Source organism: Uloborus diversus, chromosome 4 (assembly GCF_026930045.1).
Source record: "Uloborus diversus isolate 005 chromosome 4, Udiv.v.3.1, whole genome shotgun sequence".
Taxonomy (NCBI): Eukaryota; Metazoa; Arthropoda; class Arachnida; order Araneae; family Uloboridae; genus Uloborus; species Uloborus diversus.
Genome location: NC_072734.1, coordinates 148,543,994 through 148,567,091, shown reverse-complemented (window position 1 = coordinate 148,567,091; position 23,098 = coordinate 148,543,994). Strand labels below are relative to the sequence as shown.

The 23,098-nt window shown below is 32.4% G+C and overlaps 1 protein-coding gene across 3 annotated transcripts in view; it reads right to left on the bottom strand.

Moving 5' to 3' along the window:
- Positions 1 to 23,098, bottom strand: part of LOC129220382 (putative sodium-dependent multivitamin transporter) — a 42,694-nt gene that overhangs the window by 7,153 nt on the left and 12,443 nt on the right. For 2 of the 3 annotated variants that reach the window (XM_054854791.1, XM_054854790.1), the window contains exons 3-8: positions 15,908 to 16,255; positions 12,764 to 12,829; positions 11,442 to 11,561; positions 10,089 to 10,243; positions 8,645 to 8,785; positions 6,411 to 6,546 (exon numbers count right to left, since the gene is read on the bottom strand). In XM_054854791.1, coding sequence (XP_054710766.1) covers positions 6,411 to 6,546; positions 8,645 to 8,785; positions 10,089 to 10,243; positions 11,442 to 11,561; positions 12,764 to 12,829; positions 15,908 to 16,249 — 960 coding nt within the window. In that variant the 5' untranslated portion in view covers positions 16,250 to 16,255. The remainder of the gene's footprint in view (positions 1 to 6,410; positions 6,547 to 8,644; positions 8,786 to 10,088; positions 10,244 to 11,441; positions 11,562 to 12,763; positions 12,830 to 15,907; positions 16,256 to 23,098) is intronic. The other variant, XM_054854793.1, reaches the window with a different exon arrangement.

Genomic DNA, 23,098 nt, shown 5'->3' with positions numbered 1-23,098 from the left:
TGCCGACTAGGCTGAGATGGCCTCTCGACGAGCCTGAGTGTACTTCAGAGCCGTCTTCAAAGGGGTGTAGAGAGTGATACCCCCCCTTTAGAATTCCATTCTAATTATATTTTAGTAATGCACAAAAAAAGAAGGCCATCACAGTGTTACGAAATTAGAATAGTAATAATAAATGAACTAATTGAATAAAAGTAACAAAAAGTATTTGTTCTGCAAAATTTTAAAATATAGTGTAATCTTAAAATAGAATCATCCAAAATACTGTAATATTAAAGTTACCTAACCAAAGGTTACCAAATGTACGTTTAAAATTTTTCAATGAAAGAAAAATAGTATATAGTGTAAACTCGTGGTAAGCTTCAGTTAAAAAAAATGAATAGATAAATAAAATTGATAGATTCATAGGGGCCTCAGACATATTTTATAGTTTACATAAAATATCATCACGAAAATCACAGCTAAATGAAAAAAAAATAATTTGAATTTTGACATCTTGCATTCAAATTATGTTTTTCGCAATCACGAGTGTGTGTATGTAGGCGTGTGTGTTTGTGTGTGGGGGGTTGTGTGTTTGTGTGTAGGGGGCATGTGTATAGGTGTGTAGGCATGTGTGTTTGTGTCTGTGTGCTGGCATAAGTGTGTGGGTAGTTGTGTATATGAATGTGTGTGTGTGGGGGGGGGGTATGTGAATGTGTGTGTAGGCATCTGTGTTTGTGTCTGTGTGCAGGCATGAATGTGTGGATAGTTGTGTGTATGTGTGTGTGTATTTGTGTGTGTTTGTGTGTGTGTGTGCGTGTGTGTATAGTTGTTTATGTATGCGCGTGTGTGTATGACACGGAATCAACCTGGAGACGACTTTCGCTACAGGAGCAGCATCGTGAGGACCCGATCGACGGTGATGCCGCGAAGGGTGGCGGTGGGAAAATAAAAAGATAGGACATCAAAACAGTCAAATGAGAACAATAAGCAATCGTAATTGCTCAATAAAAACAGGAGCCACTGAAATATATTTTTGATAGAAAAAAAAGTTCAAATACAGTGGGAGAGTTTTAAAATATTGCACTAAGTATGCACCCCAGTTGATCTAAGTGTTTGAATGTTAAAAAAAAAATTTAATCGAGAGATTCAGGAGGTATGCTATTGAGAAGTTAAAAAAGTTGAAAAAAGACCTAAGGTATCATTTGCTAAGTACGCCACCTCAGTCTAAAATGTTAAAAGTTCTTTTATTTGGGGCCGCAGACAACTTTGTACTCCAAATAGATGCAAAGCAGTCCAATTGCTTTGAAGAGGAAAAACTGAGGGTGGGATTTCCACTACGGTTTTAACCATAATTTCTATGGAAGAGCCTTTGAACCCCCTCTAGTCATAACATCATTGCAGATCATCTACAAGAGTGCTTCTCCAAATACCTGACATTTTCAATCACAAACATTTTTTAAATAAAAATGATTCAAAAAATCTGAAAACTTATTATGGGGAAAATAGAGGGAACTCACTTTAACTATCCTACGCCCCTCAAACTGGGGGTCAAATTTTCACACACCAGGAGAGTGACAAACAGTAAGTTTCATCAAAGGTTATCAAAAATTTAATTATAGTAATAGGAAGTAACTGTAACCTAAACCAAAAAGCATGTTATTGCATGACAAAACAAAATCTATGTAAAACCTCCCATAACAGACACTCCCTAATAACGAACATTTCTTCGAGTCCCGGTCCTTATATAGGTTTTTCCGTATATTTGCTCTGAATATCTTACATCCCTAATAATAGACAGTTTTTTTAAGAAAAAAAATTCAATTGATGTGCTGAAATTCTAAACCAGCAAATTAATAACTATTTTCACATTGAGTTCTAGTGTTAGTTATTTTGAATTCTCTAGTTTAGAAAAGTATTTACCAAATTCTAGAAAGTTGTATGCTAATTTATCTAAGCCAGAAGTTTAAAGCAACTTCACATTTACTTACTCGAGCAACATTAAAATTTAAAAAATGTATAACTAAGAAATCTATTTTTGAAAGGTTCGTTCTTGCTACATTTTTTATTTATCGTTTGCTAAATTCAGTTTTTTTTAAAAAATCATTACCTTATTTTCTAAATAATGGTTTTGAAATAAATTCTATTCTACTAAATGTACTACAAGTGCGTTATAAATAATGCTAGGAGAGTTTTTTTTTCCCCCTCCCTGGAGTATGACTTTTTTTTTCTCCTGGACAATATTATTTTCCTTGTAATTTGCTTGTTACGTAAGCCCAGGATTATAATCAAGGTAAATAATGTTATTTTTCTATTTCAACCTCTCAATTCGACTACATACTATGAGTAGAATTTTTCTTTTCGTTTCTTTAACATAGAAATGTTGTCCAGAAGAATTACAGCAAAAATATGTTACATACCCATTTGTGAACTTCAAAGTTTTAGTAAGAACAACAGACAGATCATATTAACAAAATACTCAAAGAATCCAACAAGACAAATCATATTAACAAAATACTCAAAAAATCCAACAAAATGGCAGATTAAAAATTCCTTTTTTTAAATCTATAATAATTGATCTTATTCCTAGAACTGGAGAAAGACATGAGAACCTGCAGAAAAACTTAAAAATGATGTTCCTCGATTATTTAAATAATTACATTTACTTAAAGAATATTTTTTTACACCTTTAAGTATGCGTAATTTAGTACTACAAATTAAGTTTGTGGAATGTTGATGTAAAATTTTTAGATAATTTAAGTGAATCGTAAAACCATACAACTTTGGACAACTTTATATGTGTATTTTTTTTCATATTTTCATCATTATTTGCTAAAAAAGGTTGTGCATTTAACCAAGGGCGTCCAAATGGGGAGGGGGGGGGCTCAAGCCTCCCTTTGAAAATAGAACTTACTTGCTTTTAGTACTTTTTCTTTGTGAAAATGTAAAATCATTTCTTCTCCAGCAATTTTTGAATAAGTTATTATAAATGTCAAATTTTTATAACTCTCTTCTGTACTGAAATTGGTTTCTGTGGGGAAAATATATTGGTAAACCATGAGGAAAATATCCGAGTCTCCCCCCCCCTAGAAATTTTGCATATGAGCGCCCTTGCATTTAACCATACACTACCATACATTTCAGCTGTAGTGTGACGCTTCGAAAAAATTCTAAATTACACACAAAGGGAGGGGGAATTTTTTGTATATCGGGATAAAGTTTGCACATGCGGGTGACAACTTTAGACCGCCTCATATTTTCCTTGATATGCACCGCTAAACCACTCCGGTCTAAAGTTACAATGCATAAATCGTTCTGTTCCAATCCCGTACACTGCAAAAATTGTTTAAAAAAAAAAAAAAATGTACTTACTTTTTCCGATTTATAAATTGTTTTATACTTTTTGAGTCAATTTCAGGTTCTCTTAAATAAAATCAATTGTGAAAAATAATATGGTTTATTCAGATACATAAATATGAACGTTAGATAGTATGAAAAGCAATTATTAGGTACCTACTGATGGATTTTATTATTTTATTTTACAAGGGCATCTTTGATTATATTTTTTTTATAAGGAATTGATACAAATTTTGTCTCAATTGTGTAGGTTTCTTCGTTGTTGCAATAATCTTTTTTTTTTTTTTTTGTTTTAAATGACATCGGGGGAATGAGGCCAACACCAATATTTAAACTGTTTTGTTTTCCTTGTTGAAATTTGGTTGTTCCTATTTCGTGGATCACCTTTTCCATTAAATCAGGCGACTAGTTGAGGTAAGGATGGTCGCCTATCTTCTTTCTTTTCCCTGGATTCATGTTTAAAACTAAAGAAAACCCGAAAACTAAAAAAGCTGCTCAAGACAACACAAAATATTGACAAACGATAGTAAAAATGGGTGGTCTAAAGTTGCCTCTCGAATTCCCGGATTTTATTTACTTCGAAACGACAGGTAAACAAAACAACATCAGGATTCGCCGATATGGATAGATCATCTTAAATATCTATATAATAAAGTAATAAACTAACCTCCGGAAAGTTCAATCGGCAAATATAGGTTTCGAATGAGACTTTGAAAGTTGAAGCAAAAATTTCAGAAAACCTCCCAACACAAATGAATGTTGACACGAGAATGATAACACTGGAGCTTGGGGTAAACAACATGAACTTCTCTGTACAACACTTGCGAACCTACTGATTTTTTTTAAAAACTGTAGTTTTTACTCTAACGACCACTACATGGCACATACTACCAGATTCCTTCAATAGTCTAAAGTTGCAACCCTGGTCTAATGTTGTACGGTTTTACGGTACTTGAGAAACGAATGAGGACACGCCAAAAGAGTGACTTTCTGGGGGTTCAAAAAAATTTTTGGGGAGAAATAAATGAGTTATTGTTTTAATAAGAATGGAATAACATCGCAAAAAATATTTCCAACTATTAAAAAAAAGAAAAAAAATCTAGGTCAAACAATCCTTGTGTTCGGCTCCTGGGACATAATATTATTAGGATTTCGGAGAATCACCCCACTGCGTGTTTGAAATTTCAGGTTCAAAAAATTGTCGGGCCCTCAAACCTCTCCCCTCACGAACAGTACAAAGGCATTCTAAAACAGCGCTTCTGAAACTACAATTTCGGAAAAATTCCGGGAAGAGACTATCAGAAAACTCCTCCATTCTATTTCGAAATCCTTTCAGAATCCTATTTCAAAACATTTCCGGAGGAGGGCCTCCAAATCTCTTTTCCCCAAATACCATCAAAGATCGTCTGAAACTGAGTTTTTAGAACTACAATTTTGAAAATTTTCCGATAGAGATCCTAACTTTTAACCTAGTTTCAATTTCGAAAAAATACGAGCGAGGGCTTTCAAACCCCCCCCCCTCTCCCACCACACACACAAACACACTAGCTTAAAGATTGTCCAAAATGGCGTTTATAAAACTACAATTTCGGAAACTACCTGGAGGAGAAATTCCCGAGCTCCCTATGTCTGTGAGAATATTACACTTATGATTTGGTTTATGTTGCTAACATTTCAGCCTTGCAATGACAACCTCTTAAACCAGAAGCTGAAATCTTTCTCGCTCTCTCTCTCTGTGTTAAAATTCGTTAAAAATTGACGTACCACCAAACTCATACACTCCCCTAGTTTTGACTTTGCGACCTGCATTCATTTTACTGCTCTTTTTCCTACCATTTTCAAAAAACCCCTTAAACTTGAAAGATTGTGTACATGGGGCGGGGGGGGGGGGGGTAGATTTATCCCTGAGATGAGGGCCGATTTTGTGTAAACGCCTGGGCCGTTTTAACAGTTCAGTCCGGCCCTGCTGTTAGCTGAAATTAAAAGTCTGGTGTTTCAATTATATTTTAAAAAATGATAATGTATATTGTGATTGATTGTGGGGCAAAGGGAAATAGTTAAGATAACTAATATTTTTCAAAATGAGCTAGATGAAAATTTGTTTTGAAAATTACTGTACATAACAAAAGGTCAAAGTATTTTATAATAAAATTGACATTGACATTTTTGTTTTCATTTTTGGCAGTACATTTGTACATTAAAAAAATAAGAAATTTTCACTTTTTTATGGGGCAAAGAGAAAAATAAACTATTATTCTTAAGAAATATTCTCTGTTTCTGGTTATAACAGACATTTTTCATCAAATGACATAGTAAAGCTACTAATAAATAAATAAATGACTTAATGTATGCAAAAAATAAATAAATAATTGAATCAAGAATAAAGAATTGAAGGAATGTAAATGAATAAATGAATTAATGTGTACTTAAGTGATTTAGCAGATGAATGAATAATTAAACTAAATAATCTTTTTTACTTGACAGACCGTACAAAACATTTAAAATCTAACATGAGTAATATTAACTAAATAAAATTGCCCTAGACATCAGTAGTGTCAGACAATACTTAATAAATACTGTAGTTACAAGAAAATATTTTTGATAAGTCACAAATACTGCAATATGTGCGTCAAATTTTGAAAATTACATTATTATATACTTGGGTCTTTAGAGCCATTTATTGGCTTTCTAAAATCATCTATGTGTTTAAGAACATGATCCAAATTATGCTAGATAGATGGCGCTGCAAGCTGAAAATATTTTGTCATTTCACTTTGCCCCGCTTTTCATTTTACCCCTAAATAGTTCACTTGTATTTGACAGTTAATGTAATGCTTTTTGTAAAACTTTAAAACTTCGGGGATATATGTTTCATAAAGGTCGTTAAAGGGGGAGGGGAGTTCATAAAGATCAATATAATTGCAGATGCAGAATCCTGCAAGATTATGTTGAGAAATATTAACTAATCATATGAAATAAACAATGTTGAGTCATGTAGCTCCTGAACAACGGCATATTGTTTGATTAAAAATTGACGATTTCCCTCTATTATCTATTCTAATAAATAACTTACTTACCTGATCTGGAGCAGAGATGGGCTTTTCTGGAGACGTCATAGGGTCACAATTGGAGAAAAAGGCATAGATTACAATACCAGATAGACAATTTAGCAAGTAAAATGAGCACCATAGTGGAAGACTTATTATAAGAGCCCTAAAAATAAAATGATTATAATAAAATGAAAGAGAAATACTTCAAATTGAAATAAGTACTTAAATAGCGCACCTCAAAATTTTCCTTGCACACTTGTTAAATACGGCAATTTATGCTGGAAAATCCCTTCTCGTAAAACTCGACACTAAGAGTATTTCATAATTCCACCTACATACCAATTCCAGCCGAGGACTGCAGTTCCTATGCCGGGCTGATGAGTGCTAATAAGCAAGAAACTGCAGTCCTCGGCTGGAATGACTGAGCTGGCGGTGTATTTCATGTATTTCTGCTTAGCCCTGGCTGTAGGGCGGTAACTTACTGAAAATACTATGCCTTGTCTTCAATCTTCGAGTTGAACCGAACCATTGCCTCGGTGACTCGTCTGGTCAGTGCTAATTCTATATTAGCTACCAGTTTGTTTGGCACTCTTGGCTTCCTTAAGAGGTTTTCTACCTTCAGCTCAGTCACTTTCAATGCCGGGCTGATGAGTGCTAATAAGCAAGAAACTGCAGTCCTCGGCTGGAATGACTGAGCTGGCGGTGTATTTCATGTATTTCTGCCTTAGCCCTGGCTGTAGGGCGGTAACTTACTGAAAATACCATGCCTTGTCTTCAATCTTCGAGTTGAACCGAACCATTGCTTCGGTCACTCGTCTGCTCAGTGTTAATTTTATATTAGTTACCAGTTTGTTTGGCACTCTTGGCTTTATTAAAAGGTTTCCCACCTTTAGCTCAGTCACTTCCTATGCCTGGCGGATGAGTGATAATAAGCACGAAACTGCAGTCCTCGGCAGTTGGAATAACTGAGCTGACGGTGTATTTTGGTAAAATGGTTATGGGAAGGAGAAAATGCTTTTTCCCCCCTCTCTCCCAAAATAAATAAATAAATAAATAAAATGAACACGTTAGGTTTAATTTCGTCCATTCGTTTTAAAACAAATATATTTTTTTCTTAAAGGGTATTGTTTTAGTTTTCAGGGCAAGAATAGAGTTCGATTTTCTGCCACTTAGTGGCATAGATTTCAAGCTCATTTTATTGAAAAAAGAAAGGAACAGATATTGGATTATCATAACTATTACTGTTTGGGAGATTCCAAGAAATGTTTATCGTAATTAATATTTGGATTATGCTTATAGTAGTTGATTTGCTTTACCATTTTCATCCGTTTTATCGAAGTTCAATATCAATCACCAATGTGTTTCTTTTTGGTAAGTTTATTTTACTTCATAGATGATTTAGAGTTTATCGGTCACAGGATCCAATCTTAACTATGTTTCAGAGAATTGTTGCGAGTCCATAAACTCTTTCGGAATTTCTGAAGCCCGAATTTCGTCCTGAAATATATAATCCTAAAAGTCGTCAGTATGAAATGTCTCTTCCTTGTTGCTTAACTCATGTGAAGCTTAATATTCAACTGTTTTAAAAAGTTTTTGGAGATTTAATAATTTTAATGGTTTAAAGTAAAAATGCGCTTATTTTATTTATTATTTTTCCTTTTACAAGATGTTCATGCTAGGTATAATTTTTTTTTAGAATTTTGATTTTTCGTTTGAAATATTACGTATCACTCGTTTATTTTTAATTTAATGAATTTCCATATTTTATCTCCCTAACTAAAGTTTTAACTTCCATTTCTATGTCCAACAATTTCCAACTTAAATGTTTTTGTTATATTACTTCCAAAAGAAATATAGATTGGACATCCTTTAGTACTGATTGCGAATCAACAAAAAAGCCATTATAATATTTTGATCGTAGTTTTTGCCTTTTGGCTTTCGGAATATGCTTAAAAATAAGGGCTTTATAATGTCAATTTAAATTTGCGCATTGTGTGATCTTTTTAATTAAAATACGAACTAATTGTTATTCTTTTTTTTTCGTTTCTGGTTGTGGGTTAAAGAATAAATCATCATTTTTTATTGAGGTACATGAGGATTCTATAAAATGTAGCATAATAGTTAATTGAAAAAACAAATTAGAAACAGGTTATTTACTGATGAAGTTAACTATAGAGAGTCTATACTAGCGACGACAAAAACAAAATCTATATATTCAGAATTACAGTACTTAAACTCACATTTTTTCAGAGACGACTTACTTTCTGGACCTTGAAACGTTTCTTACAGTCAATAATCTTTGCACTTGCACTTGATTTGCTCCATATGTTACCATGGGTGCCATTATACTTGATATTATCATGTTCCACATTGTGTAACGGGCAGTAGGATCGAATTCCCATCTGAAAATAGTGAAGATAACAACATTTTAAGAGGTTTTTCTCATTTTTGCATAATTATGTTTCCAGATATTTCTGGCTTAAATTTTAAACAACCTGACCAAAGAAATTCAGTTATCTATATAAAGGGTGTTCCTGTTTAAACTGCAAGACCTTTTTTTCGCAATCTTTTATCATAGATGCAAACTGCCAATGACAAAACTGTTCAAAATAAAATTCAGGGTTAAGATATTGAAAGTTTGAAGCTGAAAAAAAAAAAAAAAAGAGTCAAAAATTACATAATTTGACTTTTTTGCGAGCCGTAGATCCCCTAACTTATATTTAGGTTAATAATATCCATTGAATAATAATTTTGATATTGGCTCGACCAATTATCGCTGACTTATGAAACAAAGCTACTACTACTTAACAATCGCCATGAATAACACCTTTTAGGTGGAGATTTAGCGCCAACAAGGGTTTAAAATTATATATGTGCATAAAGTGTGTCTTTTCAAGTTGTGCGAGCTTCCGTTGTGTGTGTGTGTGTGTGTGTGTTTTTTTTTTTTTTTTTTTGCTTTTCGCGGCGTAACATTAGCATTTATTTTTGTTTTTGAAGAGAAATAAAAAATAAAAATTCGATCTTTTTTTTTACTTCGACAATCTTTCATTTTTCTGAAAGAGCAATAAGTTCAAATCGTATCTTTTCCATGGTCCTTTAAAACTTTAAACTAGAATATATCCTGGAGTTTTGGTGTCACAAATGTAAAGTTTTTTCTGCTAGTAATATTGTCCAGTGGAAATTATTTTCCTAAACATAAGTTAGGGGAACTAGGGCCAAAACAAAATGGTCATCTTTGTATTTTTTTCCTCATTTTCGTTTTGTGTAAAACTTTCAATATCTTAACTCTGCATCTGATTTTGAACATTTTTGCAATCGGAAGTATGCATTTAGGACAAACGGTTGCAAAAATAAAGGTATTGCAGGATAAACGGGAACACCCTGTATATAATATGTATGTGTCACTCACGAAAAAAGTACAACTAATATTTTTTAACTGTATTTTGTTAGGCAAACACGGAGTTGTTTTGATGAAATACAGTTGATAAACTAATCTTGATCACATTTTGTTAGGATTAATAAATTATTTGCTCTTAGTTATGCAATATTTGAGGCGAAAAAAAAATTAAGTAAACGCAAAACAATAGATACAGGAATTCTGTAATCAATGTGAGCTATACATAACTGAAATCCTAATGCAATTCTTTGGAATGCATGTTTATATTTTCATTTACCTTTATGATCACAATAAATAAACATCCTTACCCTGGAACAACAAGTCTTCCTCCCTTTTGCGCAATTTCAAACACCTTCCCAATCCCTCCAACATCAATGCAACCTATGGTTATGCTGCCAAAAATACCCACGAACATAAGAATACCTTGAAAAGCATCGGTCCACAAAACCGCTTTCATACCTCCCTGAAATGAGATAATTTGCATTTAACACATAACCTATTAACACGTTCCTTTATAATAATATACTTATACATGATTTTCGAGGTGCCGTACTGAAACAAACCAAATGACTCTAATTGGCCATTCATTAATTACGTTAGAGTCTCGAGAGGGAGGGGGTGGGAAAAATCTCTACATACCCTTACTTGGGGAGGGGGGAGGGGCTTCAAACGCATTCTTACGTAATATATTTTCCAATTCGATATTTTACATTTGAAATCGCGTGGTCAAGTGGTTTGACAGGGATTATATTTCATTTGCGTCTGGAAGGTAAACACGTATTAAGATAAGCTTTTTTTTATTTGTTTTAAAAAGAATGAATTGCGTAAAATATAATAAAAGAATCGCACTATGGATGGCATGTTTTATATCGTATCATATACAAAAGAAATGTCGAAAAAACATTCAGTCCAGATTTCAACTTTTTAGAAAATATTTCTTAGCACAAAAAAGTTTAATTCAATAATGGTGAATTTAATTTCGATTCCATAGATACAAAATTCGTTACTTTATTACTTTGAAAAACGAAATGGAATCTTACGTAAGGGGACGGATTGAAAAATCTTAAAAACCCTTACATGGGGGGAGGGGGGGGGTCAAAAATTGCCAAACTCATCCTTACGTAATTAATAAATGGCCCCTATGTACAAAGTACGTTAGTAATCACACTTTAACCAAAGAAAAAAAATCGCAAAGTATCCATGTTTTAAATGAACATTTTTAAGAAAAATAAAGTCAAACCATGTTTTAGAAAAACTAAAGTCATACCCGAAAGAGTCAAATACTAACTTAAAGTCATTGCAGAAATAACAAAAGTTATTATCAAAAATACATTTGAAATATATGCCATGATGCTCATGGCAGAAAATGTAATAATCATTTAAACATTGTGTCAGGACATTACTGAAAACATAGTCTTTCAATAAATATTTTGTATTTAGAGTTTTCTAAAAGTCAATGCGAAATGTGTTTCTTTTCGATTTGGAGATGGTAAAAACTTTCAGTTGTGAAAGGAATGTTTCTGTGCTGGACAAGCTGGTAAATAATATCTTATCAAACTCCAAAAATGCAAAGCAGAAAATAAAGTTATTGCTGGACTTTTATTGATTGCCATTTACTTTTTGTGCATTTTCTGCTAATGATATAAATACTTATTTCTCACCAAAGCACAATAAAATGTACAGACTGCTCCAATCAAGATGACAGACATAAATGTAGATACGTTGGTCACTGCACTCAATGCTAATGACGGTGCATAAAGAGCAACGGGAACATATAGTACCTACAAAAAAGAGTTAAGAAATTGCTTGTATTTAATAAATATGTAGGGGTAAAATCAAATTTCCGATATTTTCATTTTGGGGCCAAATTAAATGGTTGAGATCACTTACTAATTTCAATATGAAATAATCGGATTTTTTTTTTTTTTTTGAAAATTACGGTACATAAAGAAAGAACATTGTATTTCAGAATCAAACTTGCGTTGAAACAGTATTTTTTATTTTTGGCAGTAAATTTGAGTCTTCAAAATGGGGCAAAGTGAAAAATAATATATTTTTCTAAAGAAATATTCTTTATTTGATTATAAAACATGTTTTTGATCGAAAGAATCGGTAAATAAAGAGCTGAATGAATAAATGAAAAGATAATGAAAAAAAAACAACAACAACATAATTAAATGAATAAATCAATTGATATATGAAGAAAAATAAATGAGCGAGTAAAAGAATGAATGAATAAGATAAAAAGTGAATGAATGAATAAATAAGTGAATTACTAAATGAAGAAATGTAAAGGAATTAATCAATAAATGAAAACGTAAGTGATTTAGATTAAATGATTGAGTGATTAAACGAAACAAATTATTTCACTTTGCCCCATCCGCTTTTCCCCATGTACTTGACTAATTGCACAATTTATTTAAAATACAAATAAGCTTACTATTAACTAAATTAATACTGCATTGAATATTAGGAGGTCCCAATTGATATTTCAAATGATAATAGCAATAACTTTATCATTTTACCGTAACAAAAATAATTTTTTACTTACAACAAAATATTACAATATGAGATCAATTTTTAAAAAATTGCCTGTATTACCAAATGTTTTAATCTTCGGAGGTATTTTGTTTCTGACTGGAATAGACTACTTATGGTACTGCATAATTAAAATAATACCAGATAGGTGGAGCTAAAAGCAGAGTAAATATTTCACCATTTCACTTTGAACCATGTTCCCCTACTAACATGTCATTTTATAAGTAATATTTTTCAGTGAAATAGTTTTTAATTACCTTTTTCAAACAAATTTTACGTATTCATACAAAGCAAAAGCAAACAAATAACACTTAAATTTATAAAATGAAGAAAACTTCTTGTTGTTGAGACTCCGATTTGAATAAAAATTTATATCGTCAGTCATGTTTTTTTTCACACTCTAAATCTGGTATAATTATCGAAATTAAATATTTTACAAACTTACCATGTGTAGGACAAATGTTAATGAGCACAGTTTTCTAGCAACTCTTCCGAATCTTCTCTCGAGGTACTAAACAATGCAGAACAGAAGGTGAGACAGTGGAGTTTTAAAAATAATTTAAAGCGTTAGGTTACATTTTCAAGTGTTCATGATTACTCAAGAAACCAACAATCCTTTCCTATGAGACAACACATATTTCATATAACTCTTGACATTTTCACCCGGCTCAAAACATAATATTTTTCTAGAAAAGCATACTTTTCTGGTCTAAGTTCCCTCTTCTAAGTTAGTAATTAATATAAGTAATATTTCAGTTATTTCGCTAAGAGTTAATGTTAATAATTGAGTGTTTGCTTCATACAGTTGAAATATGCATAGATTATAATTGATGCATAGATTATAATGATGAGAAGCAAAAGGATGTAAGTGACAAATTAATAATTTGGAGATAACCAGGATAAATGGTAGAGGACACCCCCCCCCCCCCCGCCTACCACCGGTTTGGGGCAATAGATGGTACTAACAGCCCTGGTACTGTTATGCAGCGTAATTTTGAAAACTTTTAAATGAGACTCTGCCTAAGACCTTATCATTAAACCTTTACTTTCTCGGCGGAACATAAAAATCGTACACGAAGTGATTGTTCTTAAAGTACTAATAGCCCTGGTAGGTGCTGCTGCGAAAAAAAAATCAGTGAAAGACTACCCTGGAAATTACTTTTGAAAACGTCTTTTACTCAAAACTTAAAAATTTCCTCTGGCATCCATTTGCTTCGCACTGTCTCAAATGAAGATGAATTAGAATATATTATAATTCATATATTCTAACCGAATTTTCTGTCACAAATTGAAATTAATATGAAAATTTAACATAAATATTACTAAATGAATATAGTTAACTTCTTAATTCTAAATTCTACATCAGAAAGTTTTTGTGACATTCAATTATTAGGATACTGTTGTTTATGTTAATAATTTTGGTTGACCAAGCTGGGGAGTGCCAAAGAGGTGGCATTAAACCGAGATGGATGGAACGCCACGTTCGCGGCCTCGTGCGTCACTTGGAATTAAAATAATCAAGTCAAACTCAAGTCAAATTTTTAATGTTTTCCCATTTTTAGTTCATAAATTTATCTTCAATAAGTGATATATGACCCTATGATAAATCAGGGAAGTCATTCCCGAAAAAAAATGGCACATTTACCTCAACTAATATATGCAGCAGCCCCCAAGAATTATAGTCCACAAAATAAGATTTAAAAACCTGTAAAATCACCCTTCCCCCTCGTAAAAATCATGATGTATTTAGGCTGTGACATAACTACACCTCCGCTCGTGGAGACCCCTTAATGAATTAATTAATTTTAAATCTATCCCAGTAATTTCTATACTTTTAAATACATTCTGTTGATTACTCCCTGAAAGATTTACGTTTTATGAATGCTTAAAAACAGGTAATTTTGGTTGCAAAAACTTTTGAATCAAAATTTAAATTCAGGTTAAAACCACGTAAATTATTTCCCCCTCATAGCACACTAAATGACAACACGAAATAAATTACTGTATAATAATTTATTCATGCAGATACGAAGAGGACAATACAGAGAACGTTACTTTGAAGTTTAATTGGAAAGCTTTATAAGTTGACCAAAAGTCTTTCTTTTTGGATATATTTATACTCATTGAATGAACATCATGACACTTGTGGGATTCAAACTACTTTTCTAAGGTAATCAATAGGAAAACATGACGTTAAACAAGGATATTTTTCTTTTTGAATTTGTCCACTGCATGCATTTGGCTTTTTAGAACAATTGATACTTTTTGCAACTGCACCATGAAGAAAAAACATATACCTTAAAATAAGATTAGCCGTTTTGGGAAAAACTATTTTGTAATAATATTGCTATTAATTTGCTCGTTGATAACAAACTGCCTGTTGGAAACGCTTTATCATCAATTAAGCTTTCTCATGACCATATAATCGCAATCTAGCAATTTTTCGCTGTCTTACATCAAAACATGTCCTTAATTCACTGCATTGCATTATTCTGCTCACTCACCTCACTTGTTCAGAATTTTTGTGGAGAAAAATTAGTAACTTGAAATCCATTTTACTTTTCGTTTTTAATGAACAGTTGATTGTTGGATATTTATCTTGCGGTTTAAGCTTTTAGAGCGAGACTTAAAAATCACTGGAAAATAATATACGAAAATTACAAGAAAGGAAAATATAATTTGAAAGTGAGACACTACATCTCTGATGGTTGATTCTAAGACAAATAAAAGTTTAGGCACTAAGAATAGTAAAAGTTAAATATATGAGACTATTTTTAACTAATGGAAACTGAAAAAATAAATAAATATTTAAAAAAAGTGACTAAACCTGATAAATAAGATAAATAAATAACTTCGTGCTAAAAAGTTAAAGTAAAAAATAACAACGTCAAAAAGCACAAATTGCAGATTACTGCAGCATGTGTTTCGGCGTTACAAAAAACGCCTTTTTCAATGCAAAAAATAATGATCTTATGAATGAAAAGACATACGACAAAAACCAAGAGTTAGATACGCAAAAATCTTGAAAGATAAAAATAGCGGATTAACCAAACACCAATGAGAAAATTATCTTTACTAATAATAAAGCTGAAAGTCTACCTGGATCTATGTCTCTTTGTCTGGATCTCTGTGACGCGCATAGCGCCTAGACGTTCGGTTAATTTTCATGAAATTTGGCACAAAGTCAGTTTGTAGCATGGGGGTGTGCACCTCGAAGCGATTTTTCGAAAATTCGATTTTGGTCTTTTTATATTCCTAATTTAAGAAAATTTTGCCGAGCAAATTATCACAACGTGGAATAGTAAAGTACGGAATCATCATAACGTGGAACCGTATCATGGGCAAGCCATTTAACATAGCAAATTGGCGAGAAATTCATCGTCCATTATTTGCAAACATACAGGTGAACCAAAGGACCTTTTAATTTTCTACTACGGGCAAAGCCGTGCGGGTACCACTAGTAAACCTATAATGAACTAATAGGAATGCAAACAACGTTGTTAGTTCTTACTTTAGTCACTAAACCGCTTAAGAAAATCTTTAACAACATAGTGGAACAGAAATGACGGATATTTCTGTCCTTTTATACCTCATATGCTGTTGTGGCTTGCATTTGGAAGTACACTGGCAAGAAAATGTATGACGTCAATACTAAACCAATACAAAAACCAACTATTTTGAAAGCTACGTGAGTCCCAAATAGATATATATCAGTCGGAATTCCAATGACTGTGGCAGCTGACATGAAAGTGGCCATTAATGAGAATGAAACTGGGAAAATGGACATGTTCTTTCCCGCCAAAAGAAAGTCATCTGTTGTTTTCTGCTTGTTTCCAAAGAAGTGGAAGAACACGCCAATTCCTGCAGAAATTATGAGCATCAGGGATAAAATGACCCAATCCGCCACTCCAAGAACTTGATCTGTTGCCATCTTTGTCTGAAAAAAAAAGAGCTTTTTATTATTGTTCTGAAAGTGAAAAAAAAAAAAAAAGAAACTAATGTTTATGAATTCCAATAAAGTTTTGAAAATGAAATCTCTACATTCCCATTGACACTTTCAAGAGAAAACTTTAAAGAAATAAAACTTGTTTTTCACGAATTATTTGCAAAATAAAACCTTTATAACTTTTGGCTATTAATCAAAGAATCAAACTAGGGTAGACCGACTAGTGAGTGAACATAACCCAGTGAATGGACAGCGCGTCATTTAAAAAAAAAAAAAAAAAAAAAATAGCTTCCAAAATTTTTTTTTCTGAATAAATTCACTACAAAAGCGTTCTTTATTGATAATCTAAGCTATCTGACACCTGATTGGTTACTTTGGATACGTATTTTTTTCGTGGAAAATATTTGAAATTTTTACTTCCGTGAATCGGTTTCTCTCTTTCAAAATAATAAGGCTGGTTTCGTGCTAGCAATTATTTTGATACATGTTATTTTTATCGATAAATTTTATTTTTTAACTCTACGAACGAAAAATTAAGTATACATATTCAGGCTATGGATTTAAATTGTTTCAGTCCATGCAGAATGCGTAGATTTTCAGGTAGAGGGTTGTTCAGTCACTGGGTACGAAAAATTGCGAAAACCCAGTGAATGAGCAATGGCAAAACTTCTTTTGATTTAAAAATAAATTTAAAGTTTCTTTGAGATATTTTCATTTTCGTACTTTTTTGTAATGCAGATAGTTTTATATGCTTATTTATTTATGTATTTCATTATATATTTTATAATTTCTTTATTTTTGTCTTTGCAAACAATGCACTTTTTACTGAGTTTTATCTTTTATCTATCTATATCTCTACCTGTATATTAACCTACCTACCTCATCTATCTTTCTATATCTTTATCTCTCTTGATAGATAGACAGGTAGATAGAGAGATAGAGAAAGATAAATATATATACAAAGAGGTAGATATGTATGATAGATAGATATGTATATATGTTTGTATATAGATAGATAAATAGATAGAGGAAGATATAGAGATAGATATATAAAAAATAAGAGGTAAAGATATATAGGTAGTTGAATATAGAGATAGAATAGGTAGGTTGATAGATAGATCGATAGATTTATTGATAGATAAATAGATAGGTAGTGGTTAATAGATAGATAGGTAAATAGAGAGACTAAAATAGAGATAGATGCTAGGTAGAGACTGATATAGAGATGGATAGCAGATCGGTCTATCTATAGACAGGTAGATAGACCGATAGATATAGATAGGTGGATGGATAGATACATTGATAAGGAGATAGTTAGATAGATAGGTAGATAGATAGACAGGTAAAAAAGCAGGTAGATAGATAGATAAATAAATTGATTAGGATAATAGATTGGTAGATATTTAGATGTACAGACGAATAAATAGGCAGATAGTTAGGTAGATAGACAGATAGATATATAGATAAGTAGATAGATATATATAGGTAAGTAGATAGATAGATTAAGTAGATAGATAGATAAGTGGATAGATAAATAGATAGATAGATAGATAAGTGGATAGATAAATAGATAGATAGATAGATAGATAGATAGATCTTAAAGAAACTTAGTTTCTTTTTGAATCAAAATTTATCATGTTCATTCACTGGACCAATTTGTGTTCATTTACTGGTTCGAGGTATTCATTCACTGGGTCGTTGTGCCATTTTTTCTTTAAACACCTAAAAAAGTCGGAAGCGGTACCATTTAAGTTCCCGCGATTTTTTAGAGATATTTACATAAATCAATTAAAATGTTTAAACTATCACCATCTGTATAGTATATAATTTAAAATTACTAGGATTTTTAAAAAATGAAATTGTGCTTAACTGTTCATTCACTGGTCGGTCTACCCTATCTTCATCAAATTAAGAATTCAATGAATGAAAATAATGCTAGGCGTTACTCTATCATGAACACCTCTTTTCTATTGAGGCATACTATAACTTTAATATTTTGAACGATAACTAGCCAAAAAATCCAACTGCATTGGAAATTGCATGCAGTTCTGCCTAAGTCCTGGCTTAGAGCGGTTAGTTATTGCGAAATACCAAAGCTTTGCCTTCAATTCACGAAACGAACTGCACCATGCTGCGGACACCCGCGGGTAAAATAGATTTACTCTATCTACACTCCAGTGGCGGATCCAGAAATTTTTATAAGGGTTAATAAGTCTCAATGGCCAGCGATATAGCTCCTACGGAAAAAGTATCAATTAAGCCCCTCAAGGGTGATGGAGGACTCCCTTCCCCTACAAATGTGATCAAAACCTTTTATAATTTTCCCTTCTTCACTAATTTTTCCAATGGCGTAGCCGGCGCTACGGATCATATTCCTTCAAATTTTCATCAAAAGTCATATTACGTTCGGCAGACAGGCTGGTCACGTTATCATAAGCTTTGAATAGATGAGATTTCAGTTATAAAATAGTGGGAAAAGCATAAACAATACACAAATACACACATTGGTTTTTGGCTGGAAGGGTTCTCTGAAAAAACATTTAACTCATTTGAAATTATTATTTTGAAAAAGAACAAAAATCTCAAAATAGCAATCACCGAGTAAATGAACCCAGTCAATCCTTTGAGTTTTGACGCGTTAAGCAGAAACTCCTTACAGAACCAACAAAAAAAAAAAAAAAAAAAAAATCTTATTTCCACTTCATTTTCGGATCTAAAAAAATTGAAGTAATAGTAATCACATAATAAAAGTATTGTCACAGGGGGGCAGCGGACCCTTTAACCCTCTCCTCAATCCGCCCCTGCTACACTCTCAGCTTCAATGGGATATTATATGCCTCTATCTCGGTTATTCACTGCTCCAGACTGTTGAGTTCTAATAAGAACAAAACTGCAATTTCTGGCTGTCATTACCGTGCCGTCTGGTATTTCCAAACAACGCATTGTTAAATGAAACTTCAAATGAAAATAACAAAGTAGAAATGTTTAGAATATTCTTTTTTAACCATTTATAATTACATCACCAATCAAAATACATCACCATCAAAATCAATCACTTCCATATCTCAATGAAAATAATTTTATTAAAATTAAAAGAATCTCATGTATATCAATATTACACATAAAAAATAATTTTAAAATCCAGTGAAAGTTATTAAGGTCTTTTCTTTCGTTTCTCACTTGAATATTACGTAATATTTAGATCTAACTTTGTACCATGAAGTTTTTATTGATCAACCACATCAGCATATGTAGTTTACTTAAATAAGTTGGATTTAATTTTTGCCATGAAGGAAAATAATTTCTGGCCAGTACTTCCAAAAAAGGAAAGTAACTTTAATTAATGTTTTCGTGGGGATGTATAAGGATATTCTACATCATTTCTGGAGAGTCCTAATTAGCCAATAAAAGGGATTTGAAATAAATCAATCCCTTAAAGTAAGTTCAATCCCTTAAACAAGGTCCCCTAACTTTACTCAAATAATTCAGTTTGTATTTCCGTAGGTGCTTCTTATTTTCTGCAAATCCGAAAATCTTTTGGTGTATTCCTGTGTTATAGAATCCGAGACATCTATGTATTCAACAATTTTTTGCTTTCATTTTTCAGCTCATCGAATATTTTACTCGATCCGAGAAATGTTCTGAATGTACATATACATCTTAGTGATCTATTTCTTCTGCTGTCAAGTCTGTTCAGTCTATTCCATTAAATGTTAAACGCTCTGTTATTCCTTCTATTGCTAATTGCGCTAGATTTTATGCTTTACCTAAGGTACATAAAGCTGGCATTCCTTTCAGGCCGATTGTTTCCAATATTGGTGCGGCTTCTTATAAACTTGCAAAATATTTAGTCTCTGTGTTTTTCCTCTTATGAGTCTTAATGTATTCACTGTAAAAAACTCTATCGATTTTGTCAAAAAAATTCAGAATTGCGTTCCAAATAATTCTTTTATGGCTTCTTTTGATGTGAACTAATTATTTACGAACGTTCTGGTCGAGGGTTCATTGTTATGCCTTCAGAGTAGACTGTCTGAATTTCATTTTACTTCTAAGGAAATTGAGGATTTAGTTTTGCTTACTCATACTTGTCTAAAGCAATGTTCCTTTGTTTTTAATGCTAAATTTTATACAATGTCGGATGGTTTGGCAATGGGAAACCCACTTAGCCCCATCCTTAGTGATATTTACATGCGTTACTTTGAGCTCAAGTTGTTTCAGAAACTACAGTTTCAATTCTATGTTCGCTATGTTGATGACTGTTTTGTTCTTATGAATCACGATCAACTAAGCATTGATGATGCTTTATCTATTTTAAATTCCATTGATCCTCATATTCAATTCTCTTGTGAAAAAGAACAGAATAATTGCCTTCCATTTCTGGATGTTCTCGTTTCTCGAACTGAGTCCGGTTTTGAAACTACAGTTTATCGCAAACCTTTTGCTGTTTCATTACCCCCACATAGATTATCGTCTCACCCTCCTAATCAAAAATATTCAGCTTTCAACACATTTGTTTATCGTGCAATGCATATTTGTTCTTCACTTGAGCTTCTTAATGCGGAACTCAACTATTTAAGAGCTGTGGCTGTTGATAGAGATTATCCGCCCACCTTAGTTGATTCCATTTATAAAAAACTTTGCAAAAAATCTCAAAATATTGCTCTTAATAGAACTTTTAACACTAAGAATTTAGTTGTTCTGCCTTTCTTCCCTGGTATTAGTTTTCAGGTTGCTAAGATTCTGAAGCGATTCCAATTCCAAGTGGTATTTTCTCCTATTAATAAACTTTCTTTCTCTTCTCTTAAAGATCCTATTCATCCTCTTAATTGTTGTGGGATCTATAAAATTGTTTGCAATTGCGGACTCGGATACATCGGACAGACCCGCCGTTCTTTGAAATTTCGGTTAAAAGAACATCAAAACTATGTGAGGAAACAACAGCTGAATAAATCCAGTATTGCCCAACACTGTTGGGAATCAAATCATTCTTTTGATTTTAACTCTTATCAAATTATCCAAAAATGCCCCAATTCGTTGGATCTTGATTTTTGGGAATCTTTTCACATCCTCAGGAACCGTTCTAATTTAGTCAATGATCTTACTGCAATTCCCTATTTTTCTTCTGTGTGAACTCCTTTGTTAAAATTGGTTTAGTTTTTATATTATTTTTTATGTAAACGTCGTACATTTCTTACTTTTATTTTTTTTCATTTTTTGCTTTCTTATTTCGTTTTGTGATTAACTAATTCCAATATGTTTATCCTTCACTTTGTTCTTAAATGCATTTCTCCATTTGATACATTGCTTTCATACATAGTTTTTCCCGCTGGTAAATTTATTGCTAATTTATTCAGAGTGGTTTCATTTTTGGACTTTTTGCATTGTTTATGGGTTTTCTTGGAAAATTTATTACTTAACGGTTTTTTTCCTGATGGAATTATATAATAAATTTTGCCTCCAGATATCATTTTATCTTTTTTGTTTTGTTTAATTTCTAGTTTTTGATATTTATACTATCTCCTGTTCCACCGTGTTGCTTTTCTCGGATGACGTTTCATCCAGAAGCTCACATTGCTTTGCATTGAAAAAGGTGTTCCTTGTTACACCGAAACACGTGTCTGCAATATTTTGCAATATTTGTGCTTTCTGACGTTGGATTACTGATTTTTTGAATACAGTCTTATATGAATTATGATAAGAATTTTTATTAAGGCTTCACAAACAATCTAACAAGGAGACGACACGACCATGGGGTCGGTGATTTGCGTCAATTTTTTTTCTGGTCAAAGAGGACCCCCAGTACCTTACGTGGTTAAAGTAATACGACACAATACTCAGAAAATTATGAGAAAAATCGATTTAAAGTTACCATGGAATCTTCTAGGCGCCTTATGAGTTTAAAATGTCATTCTGTAGACAAGCCGCCTCTAGCCTAGTTGGCTAAGGCGCGATCTTGTGCGGGAGATAGCACGGTCGAATCCCATTCTGGGCCTTTTTCTTTCCCCCTTCATTTTTTGGCTATCACAACTATTAGTGGTAACGCTTTTCACCCCATATTACTTTCTAAAATTTATGTTTGCCAAAGATCGCAAACGTTTTCATTCACTGAAAAAACATTCTTGCTCGTTCTTTTGTATGGTTTGTTTTGCCTAGTAAAGGTTTTTGACCTGAGGTTCCCTTACGATTATAATGGACATCTGCGCATAAGACTGCTCGACCCTGTGAGAATTGCACTGCAGTTAATTTTTCTATTTCGTAGTGAACGTGAACCTACTTGTCTATTTCATTAAACACAAAGTTATCGTACAATCAAAATTAAAAATGTTGGCTGAAGAAGTTGCTCGCTCTTCTGGAATAGGAGAGGAAATTCCAAAAGAATCCATGTACCCTTGGTGCAACCTTGTAATGTTTACTTCTACAGACAAGTCAAAAATTTCATAAAGCGCTTACAAAATTGCAGCGAGTTGTTACAGCAAAATAGAGAAATTAATTCCCGGGAAGATTGTATAAAAATTCTTTCAATTATTCATCATCAATTATTGTCACCAATATTGCAAGTCATGATTCAATACGCCTGGTTTGCGTCTAAATTGTCCACTGTTCGAAATATTTTCATGAATGTTAATGAGGGTATGTTTTTCTACTGATATATTGCAAATTCAATGCAATTGTCAAAAATACGCTTTCATTTGTTGCGCAAGATGTCGCAAAAATTATTCCTCCTCATACTTTAGAATGAAAAATATGAATTGTTTTAATTATTTTTTAGAAAAAGAAAATATTTTTTAAAAAATGATGTAAATAAATTTTTAAAAATTATGCAGGGAAAAGAAA